General features: G+C 52.1%; 1 protein-coding gene and 2 long non-coding RNA genes across 4 annotated transcripts in view; all 3 read left to right on the plus strand.

Moving 5' to 3' along the window:
* The first annotated feature begins 324 nt into the window (after positions 1–324).
* On the plus strand, positions 325–3941 carry LOC122707804 (tyrosine-protein phosphatase non-receptor type 23-like). Of its 2 annotated transcripts, XR_006344918.1 has the most exons (4): positions 325–1827; positions 2518–2669; positions 3331–3414; positions 3892–3941. XR_006344918.1 is itself a non-coding variant. In XM_043923685.1 (2 exons), exons 1-2 carry the CDS (start codon positions 1540–1542, stop codon positions 2275–2277), a joined length of 471 nt encoding a protein of 156 aa, XP_043779620.1. In that variant the 5' UTR covers positions 325–1539; the 3' UTR covers positions 2278–2299. The 2 variants fall into 2 exon arrangements, 1 of the variants encoding a protein (XP_043779620.1); XM_043923685.1 differs by lacking the exons at positions 2518–2669; positions 3331–3414; positions 3892–3941 and adding an exon at positions 2095–2299.
* A 3288-nt stretch (positions 3942–7229) lies between these two features.
* Positions 7230–8146, plus strand: LOC122707889. Its single transcript, XR_006344951.1, has 2 exons — positions 7230–7404; positions 7885–8146. It is a non-coding gene; the product is annotated as an uncharacterized LOC122707889 (long non-coding RNA).
* Positions 8147–13400: 5254 nt separating this feature from the next.
* Positions 13401–15926, plus strand: part of LOC122707932 — a 29459-nt gene continuing 26933 nt past the window's right edge. The window contains exons 1-2 of the long non-coding RNA XR_006344962.1: positions 13401–13556; positions 14084–14332. This is a non-coding gene — a long non-coding RNA (uncharacterized LOC122707932). The remainder of the gene's footprint in view (positions 13557–14083; positions 14333–15926) is intronic.

Below are 15926 nucleotides of genomic sequence, written 5' to 3' on the forward strand. Positions count from 1 at the left end.
TGCTGGGAAGAATGCAGATGCCGGCGGAAGCCAAGAGCAGGAACGGCAGCGAGGGAGGGTTTCTGTTTCACTGCTTTGGGAGCATATTGAGGATTTCAGCGGTAAAGAACAGTAAGCTGAAGTCTGAGGATTTTTTGAAACTATAGAGTATATTTATTGTGATGCAAAATTAGTTGTAACAGGGTTTGACCAAAGTTTGGATTCTGCTCAGAAAGCCAGTGTCATATCTTTTTGCCATTTTCCTGATGCTGGGGAAAAGATTGAGTGCAGGAGAAGGGGGGCGATAGAGAATGAGATGGTTGGGTGGCATCATCAACTCGATGGACATGAGTCTGAACAAACTCCCGGAGATGGTGAAGGACAGGGAGGCCTGGCGTGCTGCAGTCCGTGGGGTCGCAAAGAGTCAGACACAACTGAGCGACTAAACAGCAGCAACAGAAAGCCAGCCTGTTCCACACGCTTTCTTATTTGTCACGCTTGAGGAAATCTGATCTAACATAGAAGCAGCAACCACAGCCACACAGCTGGCCAGCTGCCACAAATCGTCCCCCACCTGCTCTTAACCTCTTCAAGCTCCTTTCCTATGCTGCTACCTCCAAACACCCCCCATAGAACGCATCCTTGAGGACCCTTTCGTGTCATCTCCTCTAGTTGACAGCTTGCTGAATGACTGAATGACTCACCCCGCCTAGGAGCAGCTGCCCCTACGAGTGCTTTCACGTAGAAATGAGGGCCACCTCTTCCCTGGTGGTTCAGCTGGTAAAGAATTCGCCTGCAATGCGGGAAACCTGGGTTTAATCCCTGGGTTGGGAAGATGCCCCTGGAGAAGGGAACGGCTATCCACTCCAGTATTCTGGCCTGGAGAATTCCATGGACTGTGTAGCCCACGGGGTCACAAAGAGTCGGACACAACTGAACGACTTTCACTTTCACTTTTCTCACTTCTCTTTATGACCCCAATGAGGACTCCATCCAAGTTTTTTTTTTTCTTTAGTTCAAGATGCAGAACCTCCCAGGGTTGAATTGCTAATCAGCATCTATAGGGTAAACGTGACAGAAAGGATGGGTGTCCCCCCGCCAGCTGGGGTCTTTCACAGCCCTGCGGTGAACCATGGCCTCTGCAATGGCCCAGCTGGGGAGGTAATTCCACTTCTCCTTTGAGCCACTTCTCTCGAGTCCAGCTGTCCTTGAGTGTTTCTGTGGGGACAGCAGGTGGGGGCTTCCCCCTTGCCCTGCACTCATCCAGAGGGATGGACTGCTTTTGAATGACCTGGAAGACCGACCCTTCTCCTTCATCTTGCATCCACTGTTTATTCCTTGTCCTTTTACGTCTGAGGGTGTTCACCGGGTTCTGGAGGGCAGGGGTGCAGCAGACAGAGGCCTAGAGGGCTGCATGCAAACACATTCAACCCGAATGAACCAGAGAGCGATAAAACAAACCTTTAAAAAAAATGAACTCCTTTAAAAGAGTTCCCAGTGGCTCTGTAGCCCTGGCTGGCTGCTTCTCTCAAGACCGTACGCCTTGCTCACTGGGAGCAGATGGCCTTCTGGAGACTTCAGGCAAACTTCCTGCTACTCTGCTGGGACCATGTGGCCCTCCCTAGTCTCTGCCCACTGTGCCAGTCTGGGTTGTGGAGTCTTGGGCCTACTGGGCTCCCAGTCCAGGCTAGAAGAGACCACAAGAGCCAGAGCCAGCAGGAGTCATCTGGGCCCCCTCCCCAGCCCCACCCCCACAAGGGCCCCTGCTGCCAGAGGAAGAGCATCGCCTTGTTCTGCAAAGACCAGAGTCGACAAAGGCCTGGCCCCAAACCAGCCCAGACCCAGCAGGTCAGTCCAGCCCTCCTGGCTCTCAACCCTTTGGCGGGAGTGCACTGGGGGAGAGGAAGGAGCAGCAGAGGGGCACAGCTGCAGAGATGCAGAGGAGTCCAGTCACCCAGAGAAGGAAGGGGCTTCAGATTCAGGGGACGCCCCTGCTGGCAGAGAGCAGAGGCTAAAGGGGACATGGGACGAAGTTGAGGGAAGGAGGGTCAGGGCGGCAAAGCCTAGATTACTGACCTGGGGACCACATCACTCTTCCCTTGGCGTCTCCGTCAGCATCCGTACAGTGGGCACATGACCCCCGCCCTGCCACCTCATGCTCCAGCCTTGACCTCAGCCTTCTCACCTCTGATCCTGCCTGCCCAGCCCTCCTTCTCTCTCAGACCAGCTCCTGCTGTTCTCCCAGGCCCTGGGGTAGTGGAAAATGCCTTTCCTCCAGCTCCCACCCACGCAGAATAGGCCAATTCACCCAAAGAAACACTAGCACTACCCAGTTCCAAATGCCCTGGGAAGAGACTAAATGGCCAGCCGGGCTCATGCGCACCTGGGCAGAGGTGTCCTGTTGAACCACGGGCAGTGACCCAGGACCAATGTGGCGGAGTGGGTAAAACGGCTGGAGGCAGACAGATGGCTATGGCTAAGGGGCTATGGCGGATGCTCCAAAAACACGTCCAACCTGAGATGCCATCTTACATCAAGGTATGTGGGAACAGAGCCGATGAACTGAGGCGTGGACACACCTAGTGGGAGCAGCTGATGAGACTTTGAGTGATGTCTGCTGGAGTCCGGAGTCTTGTGCTCTGGAGAGGTCCGGCTGGAGGTGTGCTTCTGGGAGCATCAGCCTCCAGGAGGTAAGTGAGCCAGGGGGAGGAGATGGCCACAGTGAGAGGGTGGGGAGCGGGGGCTGGAAATGGGCAGAGAGGAACACCAGGGATGAGACTGGCAGGAGACGGAAGAGGGGAGGCGGAGAGGCAGGAAAAGCGAAAAATACAAGGCAAGATGGAATCCAAAGGAAGAGTCGAAAAAGGGCTGGTGTTGTCGGAGGTCAGGAAAAATGAAGCAGGAAGGGTGAACTGCTGGGAGTGGTGTGAACAGAAATGCCCAGGGAGGGGTGATGCTGAATCTGGAGGGAGAGGTGGGCGATTCCCAGGTGGAGAAGGGGTGAAGCCCAGGATGAAGAATCGTCGCATGCAAAGACACAGCAGGAATGCAATGCCTTGGGGGCACCTGAAGCAATATGGAATTGGCAGTGAGTGGGGTGGGGGTGGCAGAGGGGTGTGGGAGGTAGAAGTGAAGAGGCAGAAAGCAACCACACCTGGAGAGGTGTCTTAGGGCAGGTTGAGCTGTCCACATCTTCTGTAGATGGGGATTGACAAACTGCAGTCCACGGGTTGAATCTAGCCTGCTGCCTATTTTTCATAAATCATGTTTTATTGGAACACAGTTCCACCTAGGCTAGAATGGCAGAGTCTACCACGTGGCCTTAAACTGTGTGTATTTGACCCTCTACAGAGAAAGTTTGCCGCCCTCTGCTGTAGACAACGTTTCACCACTGAGCAAGAAGAACAAGAGGATCAGAGACCTGGCCGGCGCAGGGTAGGCAGAGGTGGGATGAGTGAGACTGGAGACTGGCGGAGGGTAAGGGGCTGTGGCTGCCATCCTGGTGAGAGCTAGTGCTGACCTGAGCTAAAGCAGTCGAGGTGAGGGGGCTTAGCTTTACAGGAAAGGCAAATAAAATCCTTCGAGGTAGTCTGAAGCACTGGGTTGAAAAAGATGTGGTTGTTGTTTAGATGTTAAGTCATGTCTGACTCTTTGTGACTCCATGGACTGCAGCACACCAGGCTTCCCTGTCCTTCCCTGTCTCCCAGAGTTTGCTCAAACTCATGTCCATTGAGTCAGTGATGCCATCCAACCAACTCATCCTCTGTCATCCCCTTTTCCTCCTGCTCTCAACCTTTCCCACCATCAGGGTCTTTTCTAGTGAGTCAGCTCTTCGCATAGGTGGCCAAAGTATTGGAGCTTCAGCTTCAGCATCAGTCCTTCCAATGAATATTCAGGGTTGATTTCCTTTAGGATCGACTGGTTTGATCTCCTTGCTGTCCAAGAGACTGTCAAGAGTCTTCTCCAGCGCCATAATTCGAAAGTATTAATTCTTCGGTGCTCAGCCTTCTGTATGGTCCAACCCTCGTATCCATATATGACTACTGGAAAAACCATAGCTTTGACTATAAGGACCTTTATCGACAAAGTGATGTCTATGTTTTTTAATACTCTGTCTAGGTTTGTCATAGTTTTCCTTCCAAGGAGCAAGTATCTTTTGATTTCATAGCTGCATGAGAAAGCTTCAGGAGAAAGATGAAAACATCAGCAAGAAAGACATCACCAAGTCACAAATATCATGTAGAGAAGGGTAAGGAAGAAGGGAGAGGCCAAGGACCATGATATTTTGCTCTTAAATTAAAATACCTGTTTCTGTTTCATTGAAAAAAAAAATACTAAACTTTGGCTGCTGGAATTTCTTCTTTGCTGGAAGATGCTTTATAATAAAGAAATACTCTTGGGATTTGCTCACATCTGAAGATTCTGAACAACTGCCTTTTTTCTCCTTCTTAATGACAGGAAGTAGGAGATTTGACGGGGTGTTTAACCAGACTTGCAAGCCCAGTCTGCATCTTCAAAGAGGAAATGACTATAGGTGGGGTTAGGGTTGGGGAAGGGGGAAGAGTGAGACCTGAGATGCCTGTGTTGCAGATCTCAGGAGTCAGCTCTGGGCTCTGATCGGCAGGGTCCAGAGGAGGAAACTCATGGGCCAAAGGAGAGGCACGGCCTGGGTGAGCTGGCAGGAAGCCTGGGCTACGAACAACAGGGGAAAAGGCTTGGGAGTCATCCCTGTCGCCTGAATAAGCAGTCCTGTCCCAGGGGGCAATCTGGATGTTTGATAACCTGAGAACAGACAGAAGAAGCTGTGAAGAAATGACCTGGCTACTGGGGGGTGGTTAGCCTGTGGGCCTCAGTGGGACAGGAAGTGGGACCTGAGAAAGTAATGTGACGGTGCCTGATCAGCCCCAGCTGGGGAAAGGAAATACAAAGCCTCGTCTTCTGGGTGAGCAAAGTGAGCATGGTGGGGCCCTGCTGTCCCAGTGTCAAGGCAGAGCTGCAGGCAGGGCCGCAGCGGGCCGTGGGCTGAACTGACCAAGACGCGGGCATCATCTCCCCTGAAACCTGGGGCCTCCTCTGAGACATCTGTTGACTTAAAGAAAGACACATGGTAAGAGCTGTAAATTTAAGTTTTATTCAGGGTCTTGCTGAAGACAATAACCCGGGAGACAGACACTCAGTAGCTCAGAGGAAACTACTCTGAAGAAATTGGGGCGAAACCAGTTTCTGTATGATTTTTGGCTAGGAAACACATCTGGGCCAGCATACATCTTGGTAAAAGGTAACTGCTAGTCACAAAGAACAGATATCTCAAGTTCATGATTTTAGTGCTTTCCTATGAATGGGAAGATGCAAAAATACTCCTCTAAGATATGCATCTAACTATCCAGGTGCCTGTTTAATCAAAGCACGGGGTGCCTAATCCTGTTTTTCATCCTGAATTCTTCTCGGGGCGCACTGTTGGTGGGAATGCAGTGGGTTAAGACGTTGGCCCTTGTAGAACTCAGTGGTGATCTTTGTTCACGTGTCTTTGGCTGCAAGTAGGCAGGACGGCTATGAAATAAGCTGTCGGCACATGAGGAATAAAATGAGAGGACTGTTCCCTTCCTCTACCCAGAAAGACGGACCTTCACGTTCCTCCGCCAGGCTCTCAGAGAGAGAGGATAGGTTGGGGAAGCAGACTGATTCTTGGTGCTTCAGGGACTGCCCAGGTCCAAAAAGAATCCACTTGGGTTGCCTAAGGCCTGGCAGGGACGGAGCCCAGGCCTCGGTCTCCTCCAGTGGGAAGGCCAGACTGCCCAGGGGACATGGAATGTGCCCTGGACGAGTCCACAGAGCCCCCCAGGCTCAAGAGCAGAGTGGGGGGATCCCAGTGTGTGCCTGTGACCACCCAGGAAGAGCCTGTGGGGACATCCGGGAGCCCCTGGAGGCGGGGGCAGTGCTCAGGGAACTGTGGCCTAGGCCCCTTCTCCCGCTCCTGTTCCCCTGAAAGCCTTTTGATTCCTGATGAGCCCATGGAGTTGGTGGGGGAGGAGGGGCCCTCAGAAACAAAAAATGAACAATCCCCCTCAGGGAGATACAAGTTCAAGGTCAGATTAGTTTAGGGAAATTATGTTGGTTGCTTCTTTTCCATTCCAGTGTTAAGAATACAAGAGTAACAGATCCTAACTTTTACCCCAAAAGGCAATTTATTGGAAAGAGGATGAGGAAACGGAAACTAAAGGTGGAGGTACAGCACAGTATCTGGGCACCAGGATGCCAACAAAAATCAGCAGTGCCCCTTGGCTGGCTTCTGCTTCTTTGCCCCAGAACTAACTCCTGTTGAGCACTTACTGTGTGCCAGGCACTTACAGAATGGAGAACTTAATATGTGTTGTTAAATCCTCAAGACAACCACCTAAAGTCGGTATTGATAGTATCAAATCTCATTTAGCCAGTTTCACACCGAAGCACAGAGAAGTTGAGTCACTTGCTGAGGGTCACACAACCAGGACATGGAAAGCTATATCCTCTCCACCGCTCTACTGTGCCGCCTCCAAAGAAACAAGGGTCACCACAAACCCCCTAGATGTGTCTTCTATTCTAAGCTACCCTCTCACAATAACTTGACAAGTCACCGGGGGAGACAGGCAGGAAGACGGCAGATAAGGGTTACTGTTATGCACCTGTGTGTATCACAGTTTACACACTTTGCATGTGTCCTCATCTCAACCTCACAATTCCCGGAGGAAACAAACCCAGCAACGAAGTGACAGGCCTGGAGCTACTGCAGCTGATGAGGGCTGGGGCCGTCTGGGGTCTGAAGGCGGGGTGTGTTTCTCGCTCTCCCCATCCTTGGCAACCGCAGGGGGTGCTCCTGGCCCGCGTGGGTGCAGCAAAGACTGCCTGTTTGTAGCTTCCCGGGGGGCATCCGGCGCCAGATAAGCACCAAGGATGTGCAAGGCCTTTGGGATGGATCATCCGAGTGCTGTGTTCAGGTTCTCCAGGCCTTGACGCTGTGGGTTGGGGAAGGAGTGAGGTCTGCTTCAGAAACTTGCAGGCACCTGCAGCGCCGGCCTGCGGGAGCCGCCCTCTCTGTGGCCGGAGCACTTGAGCTCATTTCCTGTCTCAGTTCTCCCCTGGGCTGGGGAGCCCGGGGAGGCGGGGGAGGGGGCCACGCGGGGGAGGGGGGCGGCCCTGGCGCGTCCTTCCGCAGAGGATGGGTGTGCCCGGGGCGGGGCGGGACTGCGGGGGCAGGAGGTGCTGGAGGGGAGGGGGCATTGCTCGGGCAGTTCTGACCCTTTCGCTTCCCTTCGCGGAGGCGGTGGGTGGACGGAGGTCTGGGCAGACAGGCTCGTGGGGCTGTCAGAGGCGCTGGGGGCTGAAGTCCAGGCTGCCCAGGAAGAGTCAGAGGCCTGCGATTGACCGCCCAGCTTGGAGAAGAGAAATGTAAGGAGCTTTCTGGGGCCCTTGCTCTGGGGAAGGGACGTTGTTCTTTCTCTGGCATGTTCTTACAAACCAGAAAAAAGGAAGTTGAGCCCTAGCCAGAGACTCCAGTTAGACCTGCAAACATGTCCCAAGGGGTCAGGGAACAGAGAGCTTCCGGGTAGAGACCACCTCCCGCCTGACATGGTCAAGCTGGTGTAACGCGAAGGAAAAAAGAGGAGTGAGTTTTTCTTTTCTGAGAACAAAGAAGATAAAGAGAACAGTGAACAGGCCTGATCACTCCTAGGTTTTACTTTCACTGTCGCTAATCTGTTGTCTATAACTGAGTTTGCTTTTCTGCCTCTTAGCTCTGTATAAGCGTCATTCTGCATCTATTATCCTTTGACTCTATGCTAATTACATCCTGTATCTGTTCTCATCTTTACCGCACTCTCTTCCTTGCTGGTTTTTTTTTTTCTCTCTCTCTCTTTGCATTATACAAAGAAAGCCCAGTACAACTCACAAAAGACAATGGACCCAACTACCGGGCTACCTGATGCCAGCCTCCGACTGTTTTTGAAACAATACAAGAATTATACAAGATCCTTATACCTTTGTTCCTCATCGCCAACCCAGAACTTGGAACCCTCATCTATATAATCCCTTAGACTCCCCCTGGAAGAGGGACACAATTCTTGAGGCATGAGCCTGCTTCATCTTCCCTCCGCCGCCAGAAGATTAAAACCACCTTTCTATTTCCTCCAAACTCTGTCTCTGTGTTTTTTATCTGACTTCAGTGGGTAGAGAAGGCCAAGATTTTGGCGGCATCAAAGCCGGATGTCTCATCGACAGGGTGAGAGAGAGAGAGAGAGTGTGTGTGTGTGTGTGTGTGTGTGTGTGTGTGTCACGGAGGGGGTGTGTCTCCAAAATTACACACCTGCTCCCCGTGCTTTTTCCAGAAACACACAGGAACTGAATTCCAGGCACTGAAGAGCCACTCACTCTCCTTCATTCTGGTGGGCGAGGTCTTCAGAGACCCCTGACACCCATCCCCCACCAGAAACAGGAGGGGTTTGTGTGGGATGATCCCTGAAGGGCTCCCACCTCTGACCCCCAAGACTGTGAATTGAACCCCCTGGATTGTGTGCAGAAAATGCAAGGAGGAGGAGGGAGCAAGCCAGACTCCAGGAGGGCTTGTTTAGGAGTGAGCCCTGTGCCTGCCCACAACTTCTAATTAGAGGCAGGGTACCGGATCTGCATTTTCATCAGCTCACATTGAAATCTGAAACATACCACACTGACCTTTATGAGATTCCCATAAACCACACCTTCCCATCCTCTGCTTCCCCTGGCCCCCCAGGTCTGTCCTGCTGTTTCCTGATTTCATTCAGGTCTCTGCACAGATGTCCCTCAGAGAGGTCTTTCCTGATCTCTTGATCTAACAGGTAAGTCATTTTGTAGTGTAGGTATGTTCATGCAGGCCTGCAGCCGCCACCCCTGCCCCTTCCTCTGAAAAGAAGGCATGTCCTGTTCTGGGGCATCCTGCTTGGGAATTTCCGTGCTAGGAACAAAACCTAAGGGCTTTCTTCTCCCAAATGAATTCTCTTCCTTTGGGCTTCTCAGGTGGTGTAATGGTAAAGAATCTGCCTCCCAATGCAGGAAATGCAGGAGACGCAGGTTCAATCCCTGGGTAGGAAAGATCCCCTGGAGGAGGAAATGGCAACCCACTCCAGTATTCTTGCCTGGAGAATACCCTGGACAGAGAAGCCTGGCAGGCTACAGTCCATGGTGTCACAAAGAGTCGGACACAACTCAGCAACTGAGCACACATTCTCTTCCTTTGCCCTGCTTGCTGCCTCAAATGCTCAGGTGTTCTGCCTGAGACCCCAGGTGATTCCACACTGCAATTGACAGGTGTGGGTATACTGTCCTCAGGTAAATGCTCCGTGCAACAGTCAGGAAGGGGGAAATTCCTACCCCCCCACCACCACTCCTGGGTTCTTTTGGTTGCTCTAATAATTCAATTGACACAAGACAAATTTTTAAAAATTAATTCATATGCATGGAGGGCTCAGTGGTAAAGAATCTGCCTGCCAATCAGGAGAGCAGGAGACGCTGGTTCAATCCCCAGGTTGGGGAGATCCCTTGGAGGAAATGGCAACCCACTCCAGTATTCTTGCCAAAGAGCCTAGTAAGCAGAGTCTGACAAGACTGAGCACCTGAGCATGCATGCTCATAGAAATGGGACTCCCGAAATAACCAAAGCAGAATGTTTACATATCATTTTTAAACAAATAATTACTTGGGAAGATTTAACAAAGGAGCTTGTACTTGGGGTCGCAGACTAATGAAGTATCACAGTTTGTTCATACATCTTCCTTGGCCTTGGATTCCCTACCTATGGTGGTAAGAATGCTTTCTACCCTTCCTGTTCAGGGAAGATAACTTCACGTGGGGGATTTATTTCCCACTTTCAGGGGGAAATAAGGAGTCAGAGTGGGTTTTTTAATTATTTATCTATGTACTTACTTGGCTGTGTTGGGTCCTAGTTCTGGCGCGTGGAACCTGCTCTGAGTCACGTGGGATCTTTTGATGCTGTGCCCAGACAGACTCTCAAGTTGTGGCCGCGGACTCAGTAGTTGCTCCAAGGCATGTAGGTTTCCTGACCAGGGATCGAACCCGACTCCCCTGAAGCGAGGGGACTTCACTGGTAGCCCAGTGGTAAAGAATCTGCCTTGCAATTCAGGGGAGTCAGATTTGATTCCTGGTCAGAGAACCCACATGGCTTGGAGCAACTACCTAGCCCATGGCCACAACTAGAGAGGAGGGAACTTTGGACCCAGATGAGTACGGAAGGAAGACTGCAAGAACACACAGCGAGCAGCCAGCAGTCTAGGAGCCAAGGAGACAGATTCTCCTTCCCAGCCTGCTGACAACTTGATCTTGGACTTCGAAGCCTCCCGAACTATGAAATGACACTTTCAGCTGGTTAAGCGCCCCGCAGTCTGCAGCCCTTTGTTACAGCAGCCTGACAACCAATGCAGGGTGCTGGTCTCAGAGCCCAGGGGCTGGCTCTGCCCTCTCTGGCTGGTGCCTCCCACCACGCAGTCCACCCAGTCTGGGGGCGGGGGGGTGGTCTCCACAAGGGCACGTTTGTGGTGAAGCCTCAGGTCACCCCGGGCTTCTTGGCTCCCTTAACTCTTGTTCGAGCAACAGGAAATTCAGACCAGCTAGAGATCCCACGTGACTCAGCATGTGTTCCCAGCACCTGGTACACAGTAGGTGCTCAATAAGTGTCATAACTTCTGACAGTAAAACATCCTACACCTTGTACACAGTAGGTGCTCAATAAGTGTCAGAACTTCCTCCAGTAAAACACAAACATCCTACTTCAGGCAGCAGAGAAGGATAATTCAGCAAGCTGGGAAAGGTCCACTTGGAGGTGGGCAGTTTGATCTGGGGTTTTAAGTACCTGGACTGGGTGGGTGTCAGGAACTCCCCACTCTGGAGCCGGTATCTGCTGCTGGGTGACCTCAGACAACTCCCGCCTCCGCACTCTGGGATTCCATGTTTTTATAAAACGGGGAGTCTCAGTACCAGATGAGGGGCCCATGGTCTGGAGCTCTGCGCCTGTGGGAGGGGCTGGGCATTAGTGGAGAGGTCCCAGGGCCCCGAGCCCAAGACTTGCCATCAATGCTAGCACATAATAGGAAAGAGCAGACAGACACTACCCGGGGCGGGGGGGGTGCGGAGAGACCCTGGAGGCAGCAGGTGACCGGCACACTGGGCCCAGGCTCAGGGGCGCTGGGGCTGGAGGTGAGTGGGAAGCTCTGGTCAGACAGAGTCTCCATCCGGCCACTTTCGCTCCCAGCTTGGCCTGCTGGTCACACTGAACACAGGCTGTGCTTCGGCCCCTATTTGAGCCACCTTTGTCACAGGTGAGATGAGGAGCAGGACTGCCTTAAGAAGTCAACTCCAGTCTTCTTGGGGGTCTGGGAGTCTGACAGTTGGGGGACCACCCCTCTTCATGGATGACTGGGCCACACAGCAAACCGTCCCTTCCCTGGATGAGGCTGACCCACGGAGGACCACCCACTGCTGGTGTGGCCTCTTGGGGGAGCTGTGGGTTGTGGGGCACAGGCCTGGCTTCAGCCCCCACCCCTCCACTCACCCTCCATCACGGGCTGGAGTTAGGTGACTCCCAGATGGGCCCCTCAGAAGGAGCTGCAAGGACGGTGGTCAGCTGGTGGGATCAGCTTCAGCTCTTGAGTCATGGTCAAGGTCACCTTCCTCTCGGCCCCGTCAGCCAGTGACTAAGCCGGGTAGAGGCACCGTGGCCATTTCCACCCCACAGCCCCTCTAATGGGCCCTGGGAATCTGAGCATCCACTGGGCTGCTGAGACCGGAGGCAGTTTGCCAACCCCTCCTTCCAGCCCCGCTCGCTCCCCTTTTCTCTGCTGGTGTTGCTTCCTCATAAATCTTTTGCACCCCCAACTCTGGCTCAGCGCTGGCCTCCTGGAGGCCCTCACCCGATGCTCCTCGTCCACACCCTCTGTCTGCTTCCACCTCACGGGATAGTGCCTGAGCCTCGGTTTCACTGCTGGAGAGGGGTCGGATGACCTGACCTTCGCTCCCCACCACAGCCCCCAGCATCCAGCAGGCAGGTGGCAGGAGTAGTAAGGGGCTCCCTACTGCGGAGGCCTCGGCGTCCGCCCAACAAAAAGGCTGCCACTAGGAAATGATATACAGACTCTAAGGAGACCAGAGAGACTGGGCAGCCCACAAACAAGCAACAAAGTCTGTCTGTTCTCCCAGGCGCCCCCCTCCCGTCTCCCCTGCTGTGGAGCAAAAGAGGCTGCATGGGGTTCAGGGCACCCCCTTCTGATGTTTAGATCACCCTTCCTCAGTCACTGCCTGTGGTTTGGGGGCGCACACCTCTACCCCCGGGTGTAGAGAGCTCAGCCCGTCAGAGGCTGGCAGATGAATCCTGTGCCCCAAAGGAGCCAGGCCCTGAGCGGCGTCCATCACCACCCCCTGAAACCCCCAAACCTAAGAGCTCACGTGCCACAACTAGAGAAGGCCGCGTGCCCACAATTTCAGAAGCTGGCAGGCCACAGTGAAGACCCTGTGCAGCCAAAATTAACCTCCCACCTCGCCCCACAGAGGAGAGCAGACAGCCTGGGGCCCTCCCCCAGGCTGGTCTGGCTTTCTGCCTTAACACCCACTGCCCTGCATCCAAGAGGCTGCAAGTGCCTTGAGGGTCTCTCACATTTGTCCATATCCCTCCATCCCCGCTGGCAAGGGCCAGTGAGCGGTGGTGTCCACCTTGTGGGGAGCTTCCTTGAAAGGCCCTGGACCACAGAGATCGGCCTCCCCACCGTCCCCTCCGTGGGGTCCCAGGGCACTCCAGTCCTCTTCCTTTCGGGTCTGCAGAATCCTTCCCTGTTTCCTAAATCCGTTCTCCAGGAAAATGCCCCCATGCTTTCCATTTTTTCCTCACATGACTGGACTTTGAATGCTCTCATCATTTTGGCCATTCACCCTGAATGTGTTGTGATTTGCTGCTGATGGCTTTCCAAAAGTGGGGTACACAGGGCTCAACACAGCCCCCCAGGAGTGGTCAGATCTGCTGGGTCCCCAAGGAAGACTCTGCACACACATTTTTGTGGACATACCTTGAGGTCATATTAGCTACCTTGGTCTTAAAGTAGCGTCTGCAGTCAGCATGTGTGGATTCACATCCCCTCTCAGTCAGTTTCACTTTGGATAAATTACTAATTTCTCTGTATCTCAGTTTTTCTTAACTGTGAACGGAGGACGGTAAACAGTACTTCCCAATCCCAAGGCGGAATTCAAGTGAAAGAAATAACAGGTGTCGACCGGCAGAGGGCGCTGCACACCCGCTCTCGACGGGCTTCACTGTTCAACGCGACCGCCAGGGGTGGCCCGAGCGCCGCCGCCCAGTTCCGTGCGACTGGGAGACCAGCTGGCCCTCACCTTCAGCAACGAGCTGGCCGCCGTGGGGGTGAAGGGAAGCTGGCTAAACCTACCCAAGAGACTGGCTGCTCCGTCCCTGGGCCTCACCTTGCCTTCCTGCAAGATGCTCAGTAGACCGTCCCAGAACAGGGTCTCCTTGATGGAGAACCCCCAGGAGTCACCAGGACAGGCTGTCCCAGGTAGGTAAATTAGAAGGATTTGGGAAATATCATTTGGGGAATAGGATGCAGAAACAAATATTTGAGTTTGACTTCTTCCCCTTGGCAATGAAATGGGGACAAAAACCCCTTTCTGGTCACAGTGGGGAAGGGTATCACAGCTCCCTTTCCTCTTAGTGGGGTAGGAAGCATTTTGATCAGGCCTAAATTAGAGAGAAAGTCCTGTTTCACAAATGTCTGCTAGGCCTTTGGCAGCCAAGGGAAGATCAGGAGTACATAGCTGTGATGGTTAATTTTACCTGTCGAGTAGACTGGGTTGTGGGGTGCCCAGAAGAGGTCAGATATTCTGAATGTGTCTGTATGATGTTTTTGAATGAGATTAGCATTTCAATCAGCAGACTGAGTAAAGCAGATCACTCTCCCCAATCTGGGTGGTCCTCACTCAATCAGCTGATGGCCTTAATAGAATAAAAATGTCCTCCAGCATGACTGCTTTCAAGTTGGGACATCAGCTTTAATTTTTTTTTTAATCTTTTGGGCACGCCAAGCAATATGTGGGATCATGGTGCCCTGATCAGGGATTGAACCCTCATCGCCTGTATTGGAAGCCCAGAGACAACCACTGGACCACCAGGGAAGTCCCTGGGACATCAGCATTTTCCTGTCTTCAGACTTGACCTGAAGCATCAGCTCTTCCTGAGTCTGGAGCCTGCCTGCCTTCAGACATGAATGGTTGTATCCAGCCTTGTCCACTGGAGCTTTGTTCTAAAATATCCACTGGATGCCTGAAACTGCAGGTAATTCTGAAGGGGCCCTGTGTGTGACTATGTTTTTTCCTGTACATGCATACCTATAATAAAGCTTAGTTAATAAATTAGGAACAGTAAGAGATTAACAACTATAATAATAAAATAGAACAATCATAGGAACTTCTCTGGCGGTCCAGTGGTTAGGACTCCGTGCTTTCACCTCTGAGGGTACAGGTTCAACCTCTGGCCAGGGAACTAAGATCCCTGCAAGCCACACAGCATAGCCCCCCAAAATTTACAATTATAAAAATATATTCTGGACTTCCCTGGCAGCACAGTGGATAAGAAGCCACCTGCCAGTGCAGGGGACAGGAGTTCAATCCCTGGTCTGGGAAGATCCCACATGCTGGGGAGCAGCTGAGCCTGTGTGCCACAATTCCTGAAGACTGCACACTCTAGAGCCAGCAAGTTGCAACTACTGAGCCCACGAGAAGCCACAGCAATGAGAAGCCCACGCACCACAATAAGAGAGTAGCTGCTGCTCTCCACAACTAGACAAAGTCTGTGTGCAGCAGGGAAGATCCAGTGCAGCCAAAAACAAATAAATACAATTAAGCAGTGTGTAGTAGTAGTGTTAGTTGCTCAGTTGTGTCTGCCTTTTTGCGATCCCATGGACTGTAGTCCACCAGGCTCCTCTGTCCATGGGATTCTCTAGGCAAGAATACTGGAGTGGATTGTCATTCTCTTCTCCAGAGGATCTTCCCAACCCAGGATCAAGCCCAGGTCTTCTGTGTTGCAGGCAGATTCTTTACCGTTTGAGCTACAGGGAAGACCTTAAGCAGTATGTACATGTCAAAAAAATATGCATTATAATAAAAGTTAAGTAAATCTCTATCTCAAAATATTGTAGTGTACTCACCCTTCTTGTTATGATGTGAGATGATAAAAAGCCTTTGTGATGAGCTAGAGTGAGGTGAATGGCGTGGCATTAGGCTACCATTGACCTGATATGTCAGAAGAGAACCATCTGCTTTGATGATGATCTTGACAATCTTGGACCACCGAGCCATGATGATGTCAGTGGCTGAATAATGGGCAGTTCATGGTTGGGGATCCCAGGAGGGACAGAGCAAGAGGCCAGAGATTTCATCATACCACTCAGAGTGCTGCACAGCTTATGAATTGTTTCTGGAACTCCCATTTAATATTTTTGGACCCCACTTGACCCCACTTGCCCATAGGTAACTGAATTCGTGGAAAGTGAGACTGCCGATAAGGGGGGACTACTGTACCACAGGCCTGGGTCTCTAGCCTGTTAACTGCAGACTTGGAGACTGGCCAGCTTCTGTAATCACATAACCAATTCCACATGAATACACGGATATGATATCTGATATTCCTTGTGATATAAATGTGCATAGACACAGACCCCACTGGCACTGCTTCTCTAAGGAATTCTAATGCAGTATCCTAATCAGAAGAGCAACACAATATTCTCCTCCCTCCCACATTGGCAAAGACAAGTCCTTTGAGCATATGGAGGAATATTGTACAAGAGCAAATTTATTGAGTCAACGTTTCCTCTTTGGAGTCCGTCCTCGGGAACCGAACCAGCTGTGTGGTGAGGGTGTCTTGTGAACAT

The sequence above is a fragment of the Cervus elaphus genome, chromosome 14, assembly GCF_910594005.1.
Source record: "Cervus elaphus chromosome 14, mCerEla1.1, whole genome shotgun sequence".
NCBI classification, from domain to species: Eukaryota; Metazoa; Chordata; class Mammalia; order Artiodactyla; family Cervidae; genus Cervus; species Cervus elaphus.